At 50.6% G+C, this 21,903-nt stretch overlaps 1 protein-coding gene across 1 annotated transcript in view; it reads right to left on the bottom strand.

Moving 5' to 3' along the window:
* Nos1 (nitric oxide synthase 1) overlaps positions 1–21,903 on the bottom strand; it is an 87,374-nt gene that overhangs the window by 59,033 nt on the left and 6,438 nt on the right. Inside the window, 4 exon segments of the mRNA XM_038344534.2 lie at positions 70–232; positions 673–818; positions 1,904–2,032; positions 16,611–16,737. Coding sequence (XP_038200462.2) covers positions 70–232; positions 673–818; positions 1,904–2,032; positions 16,611–16,737 — 565 coding nt within the window.

The raw sequence follows: 21,903 nt of genomic DNA, 5'->3' as shown, positions 1-21,903 counted from the left end.
AGCTCCATCTGCCCCCTAGGCTTGTTCCCTTCCAGAGGGTCTTCCAGGCGTCCGAGTGTCACCACCTACCTGCAGCTTGGACCACTGAATCCTGCCCACACATCGAGAGGCATTCCGCCAGGCGTGCTTGGCGCCGTAGATGAGCTCGGTGTCCTTGAGCTGGTAGGTGCTGGTGCTTTCAATCTCCTTGTTCACCTCCTCCAGCCTGTCCATGTGCGCCTTGGAGCCAAACCTGAGGGAGCAGGGACAGGGCAGGGAGAGGGCCACAGTGTGATGGCTTGGAAGTGCGCTCTCTCTCTCTCTCTCTCTCTCTCTCTCTCTCTCTCTGTGTGTGTGTGTGTGTGTGTGTGTTAAACACTCGAATCTCTGTGCCACTAACAGGTGAAAGAGCCTTTATGCCTTTGTGAGGTAGGGAACAGTGAATTCTCAATCTCTCTCCTTCTTACTTTTTGAGGCACTGAACCCAGAGCTCATCGATTTTCATCGATTTTGCAAGGTTGGCCATCCAGTGACCTCCAGGGATCTGTCTGTCTACTCCCCCAGCAGTGGAGTTGCAGGCATATTCCAATACGCTCTGTGTTCACAGAGTGCAGGGGATCTGAACTCAGGTCCTCACACTTAAACAAGGAGCATTTCCCCCACTGGTCCAGCTGCCTAGGCCCCTGTACTTGCCTTTTAATGGATGAGTAGTATTGGTCGAGAAATTCTTTGGCTAGCGGGAAGAGCTGCTCCTTTGTGCGGACATCTTCTGGCTTCCGCGTGTGCTGGGATGGCAGCATGACAGAGCCCATGCAGATGTGCTCTGTGCACCCCGTTTCCTGGGAGCCAAGAGGGAGGTGAGTGAGTGTCTGGCTTCTCGCCACCATAGTTGGCAGGCATCATGACCTGGGACTCACAGTCAGACCAACTCAACCTTCCATCACAAAGGGATCTCCCAAGCCAGCTTCAAACTACTGCTGGACAAGATTGGTCAAAGCCCTTAAGGAGCAGTGGCCTTGTTTTAAGCTGCCCAAGGTGTTTGCACTGGTCAGTTAGGGAAGGGGCTCTGGCACTGGGACCCAGAGCCACTGGTGCAGCAACCTCGTGTCTGTCTGTCTCTGTCAATCACCTACCCATCTATCACCTATCTACCTATCATTATCTACCTATCTATCTATCTATCTATCTTCATCATCATCATCATCATCATCATCATCATCATCATTATTACTGAGGCGGGTCTTTATATGCCCAAGGCCAAGGATGACCTTTGAATTTCTGACCTGCTGCCTCTGCCTCCCGAGTGTAGAGACTATAGTCACACACCATCATACCACCTGGCGCTTAAACCCAGGGCTTTACACAGTCTTCCAGGGTGACCAAAGGTGCATGAGATAGACCCCGTTAAAACCAGCCACTTCCTGGTCAGGTCTGCAGAGCCATCTGGCCACACTGTGCACTTACAAAAAGCAATACATAGCAGGTGTTTTCAGCCACCGACTTTGAGGTCTGCTTGTTACATTGCACTAGCCAACAGATATAACACTCCTTCAAGAGACTCATTTTTTTTCTTAAATGGAAGGCAATGGGTTGGAGTGTTGAGCGTTAAGAATGTGGTGAAGGACAGAGGCCACAGTGGGAAACAAGGAAAGATTGGTTCAGTGCCCACCTGTGATCACACTGTCAGAGGTGAAGGACCTGCGAGGACCCTTACCTTCTGCTGGGAGCAAGGTGCTCACACAGAAAAACCCATCGGTAGAGCACTCAGGGAGGCGTGAGGCTGTGCCTGTAGAGCCCTTGGCTGTCGCTATGTGGGCAGGGATTCTGGTCTCTGATGGGGTGAGCTGCAGTCGGTGTTGATGACATCGCCTGCACACATGGAACTCCCCCTCTGCATGCCCCTCCGCCTCCACCCAACACTCACCAATGTACTCTTGAGGTGCAGAGTGTCTGTGAGGACCACATCTGTCTCCCAGTTCTTGACCTTGAGGAAGCGGGGGCACCTGGAAGGGCTGCCATTCTTGGTGGGGGACTGCTTTCCCGAGGTGGGGGGCTGTGAATGAGAAGGAAAGTGACACACGAGACAGGGCCTGGAGGGGCCGCGATGTTTCGTCTGGGACTTATTGGCTTTGCTCTTTTTAGGTCACCCACTGCCTTCACAGAGAGACGCTTTCCCCGGGTGCCAGGTGTGAGATTCCCAGAAACCAACAGCTTTGCCTATGCGAAAGACACATGGCACGGGAAAAAGCTATGGATTCAGTCCTGGGGTAGAAGGCAAGAGGTCTTAGGTGATTGCTTCAGTGTCTGCCACAGAGTCAAGAGTATGTAGAATAGACTCTACGTTCTAATATTCTAGAATGCCTCCTAGAGACCTGGTGAACGCTTGTGGAATAAACAAATGACCGAGAGGACCTTTGAATGGTTACAGTCCTTAGAGTTGTAGAAACTCGGTCATTTGTTTGGTGGGGACACCTCCATGTGAAAGACAAGCCGGGGAGGGAGGGAGTCTGAGCTGTGTGACCTACACAAGTGCAAGTTCTAACTCACAAGCTCTCCTGGCCCCGGTTCATCTTAACTCAGAACTCACGGCCAGACACACGCCTCAGCCTCCTGAAACAGGAGAGAAAGAATAAACAGGCACAAAAATGGTAGCGTTGCGGGTGGGATGAGAACATAAAGGAAGGGAGGGGATGGAGAGAGGTGAGCACAAGGGCCTGTGGTCAGGGCGAACTTGCTGAGGTAAAGGACCAGGGGCTTGGGGTGCTGGTTCAGCTGCTTCACCAGGAACACAGACCTAAGTTTCATTCCTGGAACCCGTGTGAAAAACCCAGGCATGGTGATGTGAAGGGGGAGAAGAGGGATGGGGAGGTTAAAGGTCAAGCCCATGGCTCACAAGCTTGGAAGCGCTGAGGCAGGAGGACAGCTATGAGTTATATGATGGAGCTGACAGCCTGAGTCTTTGAAGACCAGCTCTGCTTTCCTCCCTCAGAACTGGGTGTCGCTCAATGAGTCTAGCGTCACTCTGGGCTGCTTGCATCGGCGGGCGCCACTGAGTGACAGCAGGAATCCGAGAGGGAGCCTTGCACATAGTGTCCTATCACGATTGGAGGGCAGAGGTTAGGATGGTGGTGGGAATGAGGATAAGGCACAGGTTGTGGCTGGCCGGTGGCCTCTAGCCCTCGCTACCCGGCAGCAGAGAAATAAGATAACGGACCAATGGGAGCGCCTGGGTAGCACACCAGAAGCCTTGCTGGGCCTGCTGCACCTGGCTTTGATGTTTTAATTAGCCATCAGTGACACTGGATGGCGGGGAGGGGATAAATGAGGAGATGGAGTGTAGCAGACAGGGGCCCTGCATACAGGGCACAAATGACTTTTCTGAGTGGGAACCAAGGTCTCTGCTCAAAACGCAGATCAGCACGCTCAGGGCCGCGAGGCTGGGGTGGGCGCGTGTAGACTGAGGTGGCAGCCACACCTGTCCTTTCCTTCCCGAGCTTCCTGTCTGCTGTAGGAGGATGGAAGCCTCCCGGTGGGGGGACACCTGCTCTAGCTGGATGCCCACAGACTCACTCAGCTGAGGGATTTGTAGAAGCCCAAGAGAAGCACCTAGGCACCTGGGTCCATGGAGGCTGAGGGCCCCCACACAGGTAGGGCTAACCCCATCACTGGGGAGCAGGAATGGCTCACTGACTATCCAGGGTTTGGGCTCTGTAGTCCGTGGACTCAGCCAACACATGCTTGTGTTTCTGGAGAGCCCCTTTCCCCTTTTTACATGGTTTAATATAACAACCCAAATAAGAATAGTATTTTGTGTTTCATGGAACAGATAGAAAGCTCAGGTTTCAGGGGTGAGGTTTTCATGGATCACCCTGTTGCCCGTTTCTCTTGCGAGGGGCTGGGACTGAACCCAGGCCTTCATACACACATAGGCAAGTGTTCCCCACTGAGCTACATCCCCAGCCTTTGAAGCAATTCTGTTAACTTTTCCAGACAGGCTTTGCACTAACTGTGGTAGCCCAGGCTGACCCTGAACTTGTTATCCTGCCTCAGCCTCCTGAGTAGCTGGAGTCATGGGCCTCCGCCATCAGGCCTGACCCGTTCAGAACTTCTTGTACAAAGTAGCATCGTTGTGTTATAATTATGACAGAAACAGAGACTGGAGAGTTCCCAAAGATGTCTCCAATCTTGCCACTGGCCTATTTTGCTCAAATGCCATTGGGGTGGAGATCTTTCCAGAATTTCTAGGAAATAGCTCTGTGTGCCCTGCTCTCCAGTGACCCTTGCCACATGTTAAACATCTGTAGAGCAGTGTGCATGTGCCTGTGTGCATGTGTGTGCACATGTGTGTGCATGCGTGTATGTGTGTGTAGGGCAGAAGACAACCTTGGGTGTCATCTCAGGCACCATCCACCTTATTGTGAGACAGGATCTTCTATTGTCGCTAGCCAGCCAGCGAGTCCCACAGGTCCACCCCTTCCCAGTTCTCCAAGTGTAAGCTGCAAGTCCGAGTTACAGGTACCATGTCTGACTTTCTGGTTTGTTTGCTCTTAGCATCCTTGAAACTGTCTAGTGACCTAAATGCATAGCCAAGGTCTCTGGTCAGGTCTTGTTTTGGAGGGGGGCGGGTACAGTGAACCACAAAGCTGCTAGCTTGAGTGAGTTGCTTGATGGAAGCCAAGGGCTATTAACAGAAGCATCTAGACTTTTCACGGGGTCACAACCTGACAGACCTATTGTAAAGCGAAAGTATCCTAAGAAGAAAATTCATATGACACCTAACCCGTGGGGCATCCCGGCTCAGTAGTGAAGCTCACTGTGGAGTGCTGCGTGCTTCTCTGTGATTTCTCACTGAGAGGGAGCTACAATGATTGGGCTGTATATTCCCGCAAAACTTCAAGTACAATTTCCACAGAATAAATATTGCTTTCTCACCACCGCGAAACTGAAATGCTAAGGATTTCAAGGATCGTGGGAGGGAGGAAGGGAAGGCTGAGAGTCTTGAAGATGCTTTCTCAATAGTGTGGTGGGGGCACAGCTGGAAAGTAGATCTTTACGTGGGACTGGAAGAGGGGAGCTGGGATGAACACGGTGTACAGGATGAGCAGCTGAGAGTCTGGGGTGTGAGATGTCAGCTGGTGGCTTCCTGTTAGGGCCATAGATGTCCTGAAAACTTGATGAGACACTACCAGACTCTGAGAAGCATGGGGGAGAAGGTGGGGACGGAAGGGAGGAAGTGTTTGAGGGAGGAAGCAAGAACCTCAATATGGCAGGCAGGAAGATGTCAGAGCAGGGTCAAGGACCTGTGTGTTCCCCATAGACTTGTCCTGTCAATCCTTATATCGATGTCCCAAAGCCCAGTACGTCTGAATATGACTGTGGTGGCTAACGCTGGCTGTCATTTGAGAGGATCTAGAATCACCATGGAGACAGGCTCCTGGGCATGTCAGTAGGAGAGTTTCTGGATTAAGTTAGTTGAGGTAAGAAGACTCACCCCCAACTGTGAGTGTCACAGTCCTATGACCTGGGGTCTTGGAGCTGACTACAGAGAAGTGAGCTGAGCCCCAGCGTTCATCTCTCTCTGCCTTCTGACTGTGTACAATGAATGTAACCAGCTAGCTCAAGCTCCTGCGCCTTGCTTTCCCCTCTCTCCTCAGACTGTGAGCCAGAAAGAACCCCCCTTCCATATGTTGCTTTTGCTGGGTAGTTTGTCACAGTAATCAGGAAAGGAATGATACAATATCCCAACTGAAGACAGGGTAACAAGTTACAATGTAGTTACTACGTAGTCCTTTGATTCCACATGGCTGACATTACGTAGAAAAGGGGAATTCAGGGGCAGACGCTCCCCCACCCAGAGAGGAAAGCCTTGTGATCATGAAGGCTCTTGTGACTTTCGGTTCCCTGTGTCATAATTGTGACACAAAGCACCAGGTTGTCAGGACTGGGTTATGCAGCCCGGATGAGTGAGCCCTGGAGCTGAGCCCAAGCTTTCAGAGTCAGCCAGCATCTCCCTTCTTCCCTGTTGGCACCAGCCATGGCTGCTCTGTGACAGCCCTGCATCAACCTGCCTCTTCTGGACTTGTCCTGAAATGAGGACAGCAAGCCGGGGCCAAGCCGGGCAGCAGGCCATCACACCACAGGGGCTAGACGCCGCCTCCTGTGATCTTCCTGCAACCCTAGGCAACACCTGCCCCAACCTGTGGGGACTTCTTCTTCAAGAGAGCCAGCCGAAGCCAGTTATGGTCCCTGGTAGTGTAGCATCCATGCATGTGCTTGGAAGATGGAGCCAATTGTGCTTAGGTCCTGGGGGATAATTTCTGTGGGTTATGTACAAAGCATTGTGTCCAAAGTGACCCGGTCCCTACAGGGACCCTGTGACACTGGCAACCACTCGCTTTAATTTCCTCTCACCATCGTACCATGTTCTAGTCCATGGGGGTGGGGAAGAGGGGGAGTACTGGGAAGCGGACCTGTTCTAGTGTGAGAGAGGAGGTGGTTCAGACCCAGAGTTTAAAGAGGCCCTTAAACTAGACTGTGAGCCAGGGAGGGATGCTCAGCTCAGTTTCTGGAGAGCGAGCTGTGCAAGCCCGAGGACCTGAGTTCAGATCTCCAGCACCCATGGAAGAAGTCAGCTGTCACAATTTTGTGTTTGAAACCCTAGCATTGGGACAGAGGACAGGGGGATCTCTAGGGCACTCCGGCCATTTAGTCCAGTCAAAACAGGTTTAGTGAGACATCCTGGCTCAGAAAATCAACTGGAGTCACCCACTGGGGCATGAACCATGTACTACAGACAGTACTAATGGGATTAGTGGGTTATAAAAATATAAAACCACAAAAGGACGTGAAATTGGGAGGGAGACAGAGGGTATGTTGGGGTAAGGACGGTGAGGAGGCTGGAAGGAGGGGATGTAGGATAGATGTGACCAAAATGCCTTGTATACGTGCGTGGAATTTCTTAAGAGAAAAAAATGGAGAATGATTGAGGGTGACACAGGGCATTGACCTCTGACCTCATGTTCACACAAATACACTTGCATGTGTACCTGCACACGTATGCACACGTGTGGACACACGTGTACCTGGATGTGTAACCCCCCCCAAAAGAGCTAGAAAACAGACATTGACCCCCATCCTGGAGAGACTCTTGGATAGTTGCATGTTCCTTGATAGTCCTGAACTTGGACCTGTGACCACACCAGAACTGTTATGTGCCCAGGACATTAATTTTAATAATGAGTCCTATAAATACCTGCGGCTCATTTCTACTAGGTCTCCTGCATGTGAACTTGCTAAACACACGTTTCAAATGTCTTGGGAGCAGAATGAAGGGAAGGCTCTCAGGAGCTGTCAGGATCTCTGTCGGAAAGTGAAGGGGGTCTCAGCTATCAGCTGGGGCGGGGTGGGCAGCTTGGCTTGGGCTAAGGTTATGGGAAAAGGGTTTTGATAGTGAGCCACACAGTGACTCAACATTCAGAGAATTCTGCTTGGTTCCCTATCAAATGCCATGGCCTTCCTAGGTGGGACAGCCTGCACTGAGTACACTTGCTGTGGAAACAAACCATTAGCAGAATATGTGGAAGTTCCCACAGGGCTGAACCCAAACATTGGTCTAGGGCATTCAAACCCCATTTCCTGGCTCCACCCTGGCTCTGACCCCCAGACAGCAGGACTTGGTGTCTTTGTGTGCATGTGGGGTATGTGTATGCATGTACACATGAGTGTATATGTGTGTGCATATGTGTGCATGTGTGTCCTATCTCTACCTGTTTGTATACAATTGTGTGGTGTCCAGAGTTCCCTATTGCGTGTCTTCCACCTTATTTCTTGAGACGGGGTCTGTCACTAAACATGGAGCTTGCCGCTTGGTCAGACTGGCTGGCCAGTGAGGTCTAGGAATTCTCCTCTCACTGACACCCCAGAACAGAGGTACAGGTGTATACTCTGTTGCCTGGCTTTTTACATGGGTGCTGGGGATTTGAACTTAGGTTCTCAAGCTTGGGCAACAAGCATTTCACTGAAGGAGTGATCTCCCCAGAGCTGGTGATACTCTTTTGAATAAGGGACTTATAAAGACCAGGGGTTACCAAAAAGACTGCTTAGTTAGAGGGAGGAAGGCATTGGCAGAGACTGTTCTGTCACTCATCGCTGTGGATAGAAGGCCCTGTTCAGGAGAAGTTTCTGGAATGCATGGTTTTGAAGGGTCTGCTTCATAAAGGCAGTGGGATTCAATATGGGTGAGTTGACCCAAGCAAGGTGGGGTCAACCAGAGGGGTTCATCTCCATGCTCAGGAGGTCAGACAGGTAGATCTCAGGGAGGGAGGAGCCCACTGGCATCAAGAGATGTCAGCCAGAGCACAGCCAACGACCTCTCCTAGGGACAGCTGGGTGGACTATGTGGGTCATGTGGGGACAGAAGTCCCTGAGACCCCGAGTGACACAGCACGATGATCGCTGAAGTGTCCATGCTAGCTTGCCTTAGGAGAGATGCTTCTGGAAGTCCAGGCAAATATCTGACGAAGAAACGATGACCCTGAGCTTCTTCAGAGATGCGGCCACACTCAGTTTCAGCTGGTGTTGAGCATCTCTTGCAAATGCCTACTTAGTGCCCAGAAGGGCCCAGCCCAGAGCATACCCACCAGCTCTCTAGTCCTCACCGACAGAACAGGGTCGGAGAGCCCAAGTGTCTGTTCAAGTAGGCATAGGTGTCCCCAAGAGACACAGGTCACGGATGTGGGTGACAGACAGGATGCCGAAGAAAGAGGGGAGTTGTGGTTTCTTAGTCCCCTGCCTCATGTTGGGGAGTTAGTAATTAGCCAAAATCAGACTGTCAAATGGCGGCAGGCACCGTTACCCACCGAGCCCCCTCACCCACCCCTGTTCCTAGCATTAGGAAAAGTCTTTCATTTTTCTCATTTGCAGTGATGTTAGCTGCAGGCCTGGTGACCACGACTTCACTGTGTTGACACGTGCAGTGTCCATTCCTCGATTCTATGGGGCAGTTACTGTAAGGACGGCGACCTTATTCTCTGGTCTCTTTTTCCACACGTGGCCTCGTTAAGCTGAGAGTGGGCTCTGAGATGGCGGGATGGCGGGACTGTGATCATACGTCATCTTCAGAACTCACTGATCTTCACTGAGATACTAAATCTCTGTGCCTTACTTTCTCCAGCTATAATATAGGGACAACAGAGGGGTGTGTAGGGGTGTGTAGGGGTGTGTGTGTGTGTTGCATACACTTGAGTATACAGGTCACGTGTTTGTACCTGCAGAGGCCAGAGCAGGATGCAGGGCTTTGGGTGTCTTCCCCCATCACTCTCTGGCTTGTCCCTTAAAGCAGGGTCTCACACTGCGGCTGAAGCCTACCATATCGCCTAGACTGACTGGCCAGAAAGCTCTTGAGATCCTTCTGTCTCTAGCCCCAAAGGCCAGGGTTATAGGCATGTACAGCCATACCTAGCTTTTTATGTGGGTTCCAGATTTGAACTCAGGTCCTCATGCTTGTTCAGCAAGTGCTCCTACCCACTGAGCCATCTTGCCGGCCCAGTCTTCTATGTACTTTTAAGTTATCTCTAGAAACATGACCCAAGTAGCTGCGCTGCAATATTAGGAAGGGGGTAATAAAAACAATAGTCTGCATCATTCAGTGTAGGTGCAATTTTGTGAGTATTTTCGGCCTGTGCCCCAGTGGATCTATGGGTACCAAGTCAAGGCACACACTATGCAGACAGTACTTCCTGGGTAGGGCTGGGGATGAAAAGAGATGTCAATCCGGAAGTACTCAGCACAGCACTGAAAAGGCTCAGTAAGTATCAGGCACGGCTGCTGTGGGGACCACCATTATTCCATAGGAGAGGATGAGTCCTTATGTTGGGGGGGGGGGTCCTTGGCTCCATGCTAACTTGTCATCTGATGGTAATCACCAGTGAGGACTGGGCCATCCTGGCCCCATCTACAGCAGGGTTGGCTGCTATGCTGTGGCCAGGAAACCCTGGGCTCTAATGGTTGCATGTCTATCTCCACGGCTGTTATTTTTATTTTGACATCACTAACAAGCCTGGGTCAGGGCTGACTGAGGTTCCCTGCTGTCGCGATGGGCCCGAAGCTGTGAGACAGAGTGTCTGTTCTGTCCCTCTTCTGCTGGGGCCCAAAGGGCTGCTGTCCCTCTGCCATTCAGCAGAGCAGGCCCCAGGTCTTGAGATTCCCATGCAGACTAGGGAGTATGGGCTCAGGAGCCTGGCTCCTCTTGACTTGTAATTGGAACTCCCCAGAGGCCGAAGTGCTGGCATTTGATTGGAAATACAGAGAGGCTCCACAATGAATTCTGACATTTTGAAAGTGGCCAGGAAGCCCTCGGTCTCTAGGGAGAGGAAATGCCAGTTCCCGCTGAGGTGAGGGGTGGGGAGGGAATCACAAGAAAGGCCACTAGAGCGGCTGTGTAATCTCTTCAGCCAGCAGGAGGCGGGAGACAGCAGGGGCAGACTCCAGGGGAGAAGCCACTTCCGGCTTGCAACCTTCACTTCCTGTGCACTGTAGGCTGGGCGAGTGGTTGGCTAGACGCCGAAAGATGGTGCGAAGTTACTTCTCCATTAGGAGAACAACTGGGACACATGAGGGACATGGGTAACCAATGAAAGGGGGCATCGAGAATGGCTGGGCTCCATTCCTAGGGATCTATAGAGCGTTCTGGCTGAATGGAACACGGCTTCCCACAAGCTCATGTTTTGAACAGTTGGACCTCAGAGGGTGATGATGTTGAGAGGCCAGGAGCCTGCCTGGCTAGTGGAAGTGAGTCACTGGGTGACTGTCAATGAGGAAATATTTCTGCCCCTCTTCCTGTTTTAGCTCCACTTCCTGATCAGCCAAGATATGAGGAAGCAGCCTCACCCTCCTGCCACCGCTGCAGCCAAGATGGCTCCCACCTCTATGTCTTTCCTGCCATAGTGGACTGAACCCCCTGAACTGTGTAACGAAAACAACCTCTCCTCTCCAAAGCTGCCTGCTCAGACATTCTGTCGCAGTAGAGAGAAAAGAACACAGGGAGAGGGGACAGGCATCAGGTCTCATGCTATTTATCGGTTGTGACATTTTACATATGGTGATTATCACAGAAGGGCCTTAGCATGGTGCGTGCATCAAGTGGAGCAAGCATCAAAGATAACAGCAGAGATCCAGGAGAGAGCCTCAGAAATGCAAACCCATAGCCTGTCAGCCATAATCATTTTTTTTTTAAACCAGGAAACTTTTATCTACTTTATGCTAGGCCAACTCCTATTGATCTTCAAAAGCTCAGGCCCAGTGTTACCTCTCAGAGCAAGCCTCCCGTGCTGGCCAATGAGCCACACAAGTTCCCATAAGACCCTGCTCAGCACTAAGCACACAGCAGATGTGCACTTGGCCACAAGGCTCTCGAGGACAGGGAAGGTGGAGTTGACTTTTTTCTGCTTCTACCCCAGAGTTAGGTCCAAGGGTTTCAAGGAAGCATTTGGAATCATGGGAAGTAGCTCATCCCACCTTCCATCTTGGGCCAGATGCAATTTGCGCTGAGGGTGTGCAGGACGAGGTCCACAGAGGTATAACCAAAGACTAGAAACTACAGGCTTTCTGGCCCTCCTCATAGCTAACCAAGAGAAATCACCTCTGTATAGAAAGAAACAGCTCGGCTTTCCCAGGCTGGCTTAAGGGCAGCACCTGTGTGCCAGGCTCTCCAAATTTAAACAAACATGAGCCCCCAAGGATGATGGCACTCACCTCTGGGCCAAGAGTGTGGCCTCATTATTTCTTAAAAAAAAAGGTACTCTGAGTTAGGAAGTTCTTTCTCATGTCCAGCCTGTGTCTTCCTTGCTTTCTTCATAATCTCTGCCCCTTTGCCCAGTTCTGGGGAGGGGGAGTACAGACAGCTGCCCCCCTCCATGGTCACCCAGTCTCTTTCGGACAGGGGAAGCAGACAGTGAGGTCTCTGTGCAGTGAACAGTGCTGTCTGTCTGAGGATGCTCACAGAAGTAGCAGATGAAAGTAGCATCACAGAAAGCCACTGCTGTGCAAATACAGAAAATGCTTGACTGCGGTGCGCGTGTGTGCACGCGTGCACACACATACACACATGCACACGCACCCCCCCCTCAAGAATGACTAAAGAAGAGATCATGAATTGGATCGGGAGTGAGGGAGACAGGAGGCATTTGAGCAGGGAGAGGGAGGGCAGGAAATGATATAAGCTCAGCACTCCTGTTTGAAATTCTCAAAACAATTAAAATAAAAAATCGTTGGTTAAAGTATGAAAGAGAAAAGCAAGCTGCTTCAGGGAAGAAGGAGGTGGGCTTTAGCAGCGTCGGGTGAGATGGTTTGAGTAGCCTCTGGGAGACAGTCCACATCTGACAAGACCAGCTGTCTATTGACTGGCTCCACATGAAGGCCCAGGGCACGCGGATGAGAGGCCGACCGGACACAGCTCTGCCTCCTTATCTCTGGATCTGGCAAATGCACCCTAAACTTGGGTCTCAAGGAAAGCACTTGCTCCCTCTGTCTTGAGGATTGAACACAGAACCAAGTGAATTCAGGGAAAGCGCCCTCTTGTGCCAGTTGTATCCAGGGTGCTTATTTCCCCCTTTCTGAGAAAGGGTCTCACTATGTCACCCAGGCTACCCTTGACCACCACTATCATCACGCTCAGCTCAGCTCCTTCAGCTCTTGTTTCTGAAGGCAATATGGAGTCTGGATTTACAGTCAGTGCATCTGGGAAGATCGTGTTAGACCAATGGAGTTTTCGGTCATGGATTGTTCTGAGGATCTGATGTGAGGGTAGAGTGGGCCCAACCCCTCACTGCTGGGCTCTGGGCCAGTCTTTCAGACAGCACCACTTGGTCATCTTACTGGGTCCTCGGTGCTCAGCACCCCTCATCACCCCTCTGTTGCCCACCGGCTAAGAAGCCTATCCCCCAATCACTTCTGCCATATTCTCTGTCCTGAGCTCGCCCCCTCTAACAAGAAGATCAAGGTGAGCTTTTGCAAATTACCACTTCCAACAAGGTGAACAGCATAAAAGGAAGTGGTCACAGCCGTCCCCTTGCTCAGACTTTGCCAGGGCCTTCCAGTTATTTCTAGAAAAGTCAAGAATGTTTCTGCTTCTTCCCCAAACTTCTCCTTCAGCCAAACTCACCAACAGGAGATGACAAACTCCATTGGCAAACCAGCAAAGCAGGCTGACAATTTCAAATAGTGCATTTGGGTATACATTGCGCAGGCAAGAATACTTCTCATTTCTTATCTTTCTTGACACATAGGAACTTCTTAGCCAATTTCTACCCATTGTTTATAATAAAAATATAGCCAGCTAGCTACTCAGGTGGCTGAGGCAGGAGGATGGGCAGGGTAAAGAACTGCTCAGGCTATCGAGTGAGTTAAAGGTCAGAAAGGGTAATTTAGTGAGACTTCATCTAAAAAATTTATTTTTAAAGAATCGGGGAGGGGCTGGACAGCTCAGAAGCCCAGAGTAGGTAATACGCTTGCAGAGGACCCAAGTTCAATTCCCAACACCTATGTTGGCAGGTTCATAACTGCCTGTAATTCCAGTTTCAGGGGGGATCTGATACTTTTTTTCTGAACTCTGTAGACACTGCACTCATGTGCACATACCCACACACATGTACACATAACAAAGATAGTAAAAATGAATCTTAGAAAAACACAAAAGAATGGGGTTATGGCTCAACGGTAGAGCATCTACCTAGCATGCATGAACAACGACAGTAAGGAAAAAAAATGGATATAAAAATATTCATCTGCTATCCTAAATGTAAAAATAAAGCCAGCAGCATGGGTGTGTTAATGAGCGGTAATGGGTACGTGGTCTTGCTAAGATGGTGACAGTACTGGGTGGTGGGGACTGTCCCAAAGGGGAGAGTCCATGTGAGCAGATTGGCTTATGTAGACTGCTGTTCCCCTGTGGCGGTTTGAATAGGAGTGGCCCCATAGACTCCTATATTTGAATACCTAGGGACCAGGGAGTGAAACTTTGAAGAGGATTAGAAGGATCAGGAGGCGTGGCCTTGTTGGAGATGTGTCACTGGAGGTGGGCTTGGACGTTTCAAAGGCCTATGCCCGGCCCAGAGTCTCATTCAGCTACTGCTCCAGTGCCTGCTGTCACGCTGCATCTTCCCTGCCATGACGGAAAGGAACGGTACCTCTGAAACTGTAAGCGGGCCCTCAGCTAAACACTTTCCTAAGAGTTGCCTTGGTAATGGTGCTTCTTCCCTGCAACAGAGCAGTGACTAAGACTCTCCCTAGTAGGACAGGCTCACATATGGCTAGACAGTGCACGTTTAAAGGAGAAACATTGCTGTTTCTGCACGACACTCTGAAACAATGGCCATAAATTAAAAATCCGACTCATCTCTTAGGACAACAGACTGCACACCTGACAAATGGTGGTGGAGCCTGGGTCTGGCCGGAGGCACCACTTCCTGTCTGTCTTTGTCTTGGGAAGGTACACATGGCTTTATTTTTAATAAAGAAAGGAACTATAACCCAGTGTAGTGGTTCATACCTGTATTCCCAGCAGCTGGGAGGCAGGGGCCGGAGATTTACAAGTTCAAGGCTAGCCTGGGCTGTACATCAAAAAAGCCAAGGGATAGTGATATAGTCTAGTGTACGGAGCTTTGTGCTCACATGCCAAGACCTGGGTTCCATTCTTAGGACCTCTCTCTGCTACAATAAAAAGAAATTATGAAGGAATTTTTGAACAGCATAGTAGCCTGTTTTCTTGTCCATGAACAGGAGACCCCTGTTCTGGTGTGGCCTTCGTTTGTTTGTGTTTGGCTGGGGTGAACCCAGGCCTCCCCTCCTGCCTATTAAGTACACACTCAACCACTGAGCCCACTCCTGTTCCAATGTGGCCTTGATTTTTGAGGACAGTTTAATGCTGTTCACCCCACAAACATTCCTGGGTGTCACCGGCTGCGGGAGAGTCAGCCAGTGGGATCGTGGAATTCCCCATGCCCATTTCTTCCTCCTCTGTGTCTCAGCTTGGCTCACCAGCCTCTGAAGCCCTGCAGAAAGGCTGGGAGTCCTGGCTCAGAGGGGCTGAAAGGCTCCAATTGTGTGCAGGTGCTGAGAAGAGGGGGTGCAGCTCCCCTCTTCCAGACCTCCCGCGAGTCCTGCCGCTGTGGGGCGAGGATCATTGGTAGGAGACACGGACTCTTTCCAAGGGTCACTCTGGCCTGGCCCCTCAGTTGCCTGGGCAGGAGAGAAGCAGCTGCTGGTCTCTGGCCAAGCTGAGGCAGTCTTAGAAAGGAATGGCAGGGACAGTGACTCAGCTGTCAGCACACGTCTCAGCAGATTGGCACGGACTGAAATACTCGGCAACAGATGGAGCTGGCGGGGCTGTGGGCAAACAGCCCCCCTGCTCCTGCCACTTATCTGGTAAAATGGGTACAGCCACCAGGCTGGAAATGGAAAAGACTTTTGCCTCAACCCAACACTTCCAGGAATCTTTTTCTCCTAAGTCCGTTCATGTGCCAAATGAGTATCTATCTATACAATACCACACAGGACAGTGTTGTCACAGCCAAAGAGTGGCCATGGCCCAAGTGTCTGTTATGAGGACTTATTCAATAGAGGACGGCATAGACTCACACTGGAATATTATACAGTTGTGAAAAAGAACCAGGCTCTCTGTACTGGCTACTTTCGTATCAACTTAACACAAGCTAAAGTCATCAGAGAAGAGGGAGCCTCAGTAAGATGGGGATGTAGACAAACCTGTTGGGCATTTTCCTAATCAGTAATTGACATGGAGGGCCCACCCAGGGCCCACCCCATCGTGGATGGTATTACCCCTGGACTGGTGGTCCTGGGTTCTATAAGAAAGCAGGCTGAGCAAGCCATGAGGAGCAAACCAGTAAGCAGCACCCCCCCATGGCCTCTGTATCAGCTCCTGCCTCCAGGTTCCTGCCCTGACTTCCTTCAGTGATGGATTATTACCTGGAAACTGTAAAGTGAAATAAACGCTTTCCTCTCCAAGTAGTGTTTGGTCCTGGTGTTTATCACACCAATAGAAACCCTACTTAAGACACCAGCTCCTTTGCCTCCTCACAGGAACTTATCTTTTAGACATGTTAACACGCAAGAAAGCAAGGCCAAGTGCGGACACTTTCATTTGTTATGAAGGAAGACTAACACGAGGGTCATTTGTCTCTTTATATATGACATGATAGAACGCACAAAAAGCAACCAATCCTATTGGTCTCTACAGTTGGCATTAAGGGGAAAAAAGTATTAGTGAGGATATTTGCTGGCTTTAGATCTTTTTAAAATATTTTTATAAATATCTTTAGATTTGTAAAATTTAACAAGTATTTAGAGTCTTATATTTTCTATGGTGTTAGAACATGGAACATGAGTGCCCTTCTTGGTAGTAACAGGAATGTAAAATTTGGGAAAATGACAAGTTCCTAAATGCTTGCTAACATGGCATATCAAGACTTGAAGCTGATCTTCACACCCCAGTCCCTGCCCTCTTGGCTTAGTCTCCAGGCCAATGGCTCTGGGATTCCATGCTCCCTTCCCCTCACCCTCACCCCCACCCTCAGGGAGGTACAGGAACCCAGGGTGCTGCCAGTGTATCCACTTACCTGATCCTTCTCTGAATATGGGTTGTTGAGGACCACAGGGACGTTGCCCTTCCCCCACAGGTCATTGAAGACTCGGTCGTTCTCGCTGCCCAGCGGCAGAGCTTTGTGCAGCTTGCTGTCCCCGTCTCTGAAAGGCAAGGATAGGGAGGACACGGTGAGGAAGTGATAGCAAGATGGTGGCCTTGATCTGGAAGTCCCGCATCCGTGCAGAACTCCAGCTCACTTGCAGGTCTCTCTGTGTCACCTGTGGGTCCACGTACCTTCACCAGAACCCCACCCTTCCCCCAGTGCCGACACAGGAAAGGCAGTTCTAGGCTCAGGACAAAGCTGCCACATGGACGTCACTCACCCCTGCTCCCATTTCCCAAGACTGGGAATCTGGGGGCCTCTCAGATCTGTCATTGTCACCCTCTTCATGTATGTACCGTATGCCCTGCTCACCCAGGACAGCTCATAACTGGAAAGGTAGGGCTTGGGATGGGTGAGAGTCCTGTAGGCCAGATCCAAGGCTCATTCTGATCTCGACCAAGGCTTTGGGTTTCTTTATAAAAATTACCAGCTTAGGGGACATAGCAATGAAAATAATAGCACTCATAATGGTGAATAGAGTCAATTAGCATTCCCTACACACGACGCGTGTGTCAGGCACAACGCGTGTGGTTCACAAGTGTGTGAGTGTGCAGGAGTATGTGGAGGCCGGAGGTGAGCCTCAGATGCTATTCCTCAGGAGCCATCCAGCTTGCTTTATGAATCTCTCACAGAATAGAGATTATGAATTTGATGGGACCACAGAACAGGAAACTCCATCCGTTCCCCGCCTCTACATCTCCAGTGTCCAGGAGCCTTCCTTTCTGCAGATTCTGGGAACCAAACCCAGGTCCTCATATTTGCAAGGCAAACACTCTACCAGCTGAATGGTCTCCTGGCCCCTTTGTGTGTGCCTGACTCCTCCAGGTCTTTAGATGGTCCATGGGGCAGGAATGAGGATTAGCCACCATCACCACCATCACTCCCATCACCCCAATTACCCCCATCACCACCATCACCACCATCACCCCTTCACAGATGATGGTGCAGAAGAGAGGGCTGTGGAGGTTAGAGCTGCTGTCAACTCCAGAGTCCAGCATGAGCGGGGAGACAAGTCTCTGGCTATGCTGATGGGGAATTCTCTTGGCTGGGTCAGCTCCTAGGGAAAGACCCATATAGCTGAGGGCACAGCTGTTCCCAGGGTCTATGGACTGTAACACATAAAGTGAGCTGAGCCCAGCATTCATTACACATAGCTTCCTGACAGTGCATACAATGTGACCAGCTGTCTCAAGCTCCCGCTGTCCTGACGTCCCCGCCGTGATGGACTGCACCCTAGAACTGTGAGTTACAGACTCCCCCTTAAGTTGCTCCTGTCACGTTGTTATATCACGGCTATGGGCGGATAACTCACCCAGGGACCAAGGTCACAGGCGGTCAGTGGTAAGGTCACAGCTTCCAGCCTGCTGCTTACATTCACTCTGAAGTAGAGACCATTAGCGTTGTCCTTATTCACTACTGCTGCCACCGTCATCACCACACTCAGAAACAAGCCTCTGGCTTCCCTCCTCATCGGCAGTAACACCAGTGACACCCTCACTGCCGCTGTCATGATCTTTGTCACATCTTCACCATCTTCTTCCCTATCACGGTGACCGTCATTCACACATCCTCACCAATATCAACATCATTGCCATCATCACACCGTCGTCACCATTATGCCAATCCCCGTTATCACCATTGTGACCGTCTTCACCATCACCGTGCTCAGCATCACAACCATGACCACCATTGTCGTCACCATCATGACCAAGCGCGTGGTGGTGGTTTGAAAGAAAATGTCCCCCCCCCCAAAGGGAGTGGCACGATTAGGAGGTGTAGCCTCATTGGAGGAAGTATGTCACTGTGGGGGTGGCCTTTGAGGTCTCCTATGCTCAAGTTATGCCCAGTGTCACAATTCACTTCCTGTTGCCTGTGGATCTATAGAACTTTCAGCCCCTCCAGCATCTTGACGACAATAGACTGAACCTCCAAACTGTAAGTCACCCAAATTAAATATTTCCCTTTATAAGAGTTGCCATGGTCACGGTGTCTCTTCATAGCATGAAATCCTAAGAAACTCGTCCTCACCAAACCCGCACCATCATGACTGTCATCACCACCATCATTGCTGCTATAGCCACGAACACCATAATCCCCATCACCATCCTTTCCGTCCCCTCTTCACCATGACAACCACCAGCATCACCAAAATAAGAATCGCACGAGAAAACTGAGGTCCATGTACAGGAAGTCACTGGCTCACATCACGTGGTCCTCAACCACAGGCTTGTGCCTGACTCCAGAACCTGATCTCTTGCCTGTGAAGGCCATTGTCGTCCTGCCCTTTTCTCTGATCGGCCCAGGCTGAGGCTATGTCAGCAAGGACCTGTAGGGTAGCCAGCCTCCGAGATAAAGACAGGACCACACTGCCCAGATGCCCGCGTCACCTCTATCCTTTCCTGCGAAGGCTGCTCTCTTGTTCCCCTCTGTCTGTTGGCCCTGCATCCAACTGAGTTGTACCTTATTTTCACACCCTATCCCCAACTTTAGGCCACTCAGTTACTTTGTATCCCTCCATGGGTACTGGTCCCAGGCATGGGGCTCTCTCTTGTCTAGCTCCCTGTGTTACCTCCCCAGCTTTGGGGATTCCATCCCCCCCAAGTCTACGTGAATTGTCATTTGGGATTAAGAAGGAGCTGGGAGGTTGGTTCTCAGTGCAGGGTCCTAAATGGTTTACCTTCCCACTGCTCCAACGGGGCCAGCCCACCCCTCCTAGCTGGGTTTCTCTTAGTCCCTCTGGCTCGTGGATCAGCTACTTCTGCTCTTCTGCTGGGGATGATTACATCATCAGAGGGAACATTCTGTCTCACCCTCTTTAAAATGTCACCAAAACGTCCCTGGAGTGGTTCTTGACGGCCAGCATTTCCCAAGTCAACGGATTACCTGTGCAGCAATTAACTAGGGAACGGGCTGTAGAGAGTTGCTTCAAATGTCACTCAGCTCCATTTCGGCTCTGTTGTGCCTGAGCTGACTGCGTCACGTGACCACAAATGGGGCCTCAGCAGACAAGGGAGGAGGTTAATGCATTTGGAGACATCTGTAATGTACCAGGTACTTGTACACAGTTATTTCATCTCGTTTCAACAGCCATTCACTGCGTTTGGTTTCAGATGAGAGAGCAGCGCCCAGAGAGGCAGTGTGTGTTCCCTAGAGGCCCACAGCTTGAAGCTGAGCTGAGCTATGAAACTAGATCTGATTGATGGCTTCTAGCTCACATCCCTTCTGAGATTAAAGGAGAGGGCAGGAAAGACACGATACTTACATTCTCAGCTACAGAGATAGGGCGAGAACCCCAGCATTTGTGAGGTCCATCACCTAGGCAACTCTGAAGTGGATCTCCTAGTGACCTTACAGGAAGGAGCTCACAGGTTTAACATTTAGTTTTTGTGTTTTTCCTTCCTTCCTTCCTTCCTTCCTTCCTTCCTTCCTTCCTTCCTTCCTTCCTTCCTTCCTCCCTCCCTCCCTCCCTCCCTCCCTCCCCTTCTCCTTCTGTTATGAGCACCTTTGTTTAAAGAATATGCTTGGGTGGTTTGACTAACACATACTGATTTTAGAATTATGTATGATGAGCAGGGAATTTTAGTTGGAGCCCAGAGAATGTTCAGAGCTATCTGATCTCCATACACTCAGCACAAATTCAGGAGTAGACTCCATGAACCCCAGCCTGTGGCAGGAGGACTGGGGAGGACCTGGTACACCTCAGGAATTCATCTGCATGATGAGGGCTCCTAAGCATCCCACCGTGTCTGCTCACAGTGGCGCGCAAGTAGCATCCACGGCCGGGAGTGGGCAGAACCAGGTCTGGCTCTTGGCTTTGCCTATTTAGTCAGATGAGTCTGGGCATGCAACCAGCTTCAGTGTGTCCTTTGTCACACGAGGGTTAATGACAGCATGGCCAAAGACTGAGAGAGAGGACCATCCTCACACAGAGCTAGGGGAACCCACTAGCAACTTTCCTACCAGATGGGACAAGAAAACTTCTAGTCCCCCAAGGTCTTTGTCACTGTCCAGGCAGTAGCCTGATGGACATGCTTTCTGCCTGTATCGTCTGGTATGGTCACTAGCCACATGTGAAGTCCAAGTCTGCAGTAAACGTAGTTAGATTTCCATAACTCCCACCCTGATCTTCCCCCCCCCCCGCCGTGTGCCCTTTAGTCTACCCACTGCTGAGTGCTGCCTCTGATATCTTCCAAAGCCCGTGGGGCACCCACCTCGGCTAGGTACTACGTGAGGTCATGTGTGTACAAGGCCTGGCATACAGTCAGCACAAATCAGACACTAACTATAATGATGTTCCTTAACAGCGAAGGGAGCCGCAGCTCAGAGAGATTGGATCACCTGTCCAAGGGCACACAGTCAGTGAAAGATGCTTTCTAAAGCTGCCTTTTGCTTTTTGTTGTATGTGTGTGGGGGGAATGAGGATTACATAGGGGACCGTGGAGGTATATCCGGCTAAACCACATACTCATGTAGACTTTTGAATATTTTTTAAAAATTTAATTAAATTTAAAAAAATTGAGTATATGAGTGTGTGCGTGTGCGTGTGTGTGTGTGTGTGTGTGTGTGTGTGATAGCATATTGTGGCAGTCAGAGGAGAACTTACAGGAATCTATTCTCTTCACCGTGTAGCCTGGGACTCAAACTCAGGCTAACAACCCTGGCAGGTAGCACCTTTACCTGTGCTGCCAGGGGCCCAGAACTTTAAATGAACTGCTAGACACTCCCGGTCAATGAAGTGAGAGCATTGGCTTCATCAGCTGGGTAAATGTGACTTGGTGAGGGCTTTTTAGCATCTTCCTATGGCAGGAGAAACACTAGGAGCCCACTGAAGCAGGACCAGGTTGTCTCTTGACTTCTGGCAAGGGTAGATGGATGACTGACTTTATTTTGCTCCCAGAGCCTGCCCAGCTGCCTTGAGTCACCTTGATGTGGTTGAAAATGTCTGGGCCTTCACTGTTGAGGTTTGGAGTCAGAGACCTCCTCACAGTGGGCTCTGTCCCAGGCATGGAGGGTTGTTGAGCATACTGTCCTCTACGCCCACCCCATGACAGTAACAGTGCCACGCCCCAGGATGACAGGCAAAGACATCTGTGGAGACTATGCTGAGATGTGCCCAAGCCAAGAACCATGTCAGTATCCTGAATCTTCACATGGCCTTGGCCAG

Source organism: Arvicola amphibius, chromosome 10 (assembly GCF_903992535.2).
Source record: "Arvicola amphibius chromosome 10, mArvAmp1.2, whole genome shotgun sequence".
NCBI classification, from domain to species: Eukaryota; Metazoa; Chordata; class Mammalia; order Rodentia; family Cricetidae; genus Arvicola; species Arvicola amphibius.
Note: the sequence above shows the minus strand (reverse complement) of the source record. Positions and strands in the feature narration are given on the sequence as shown.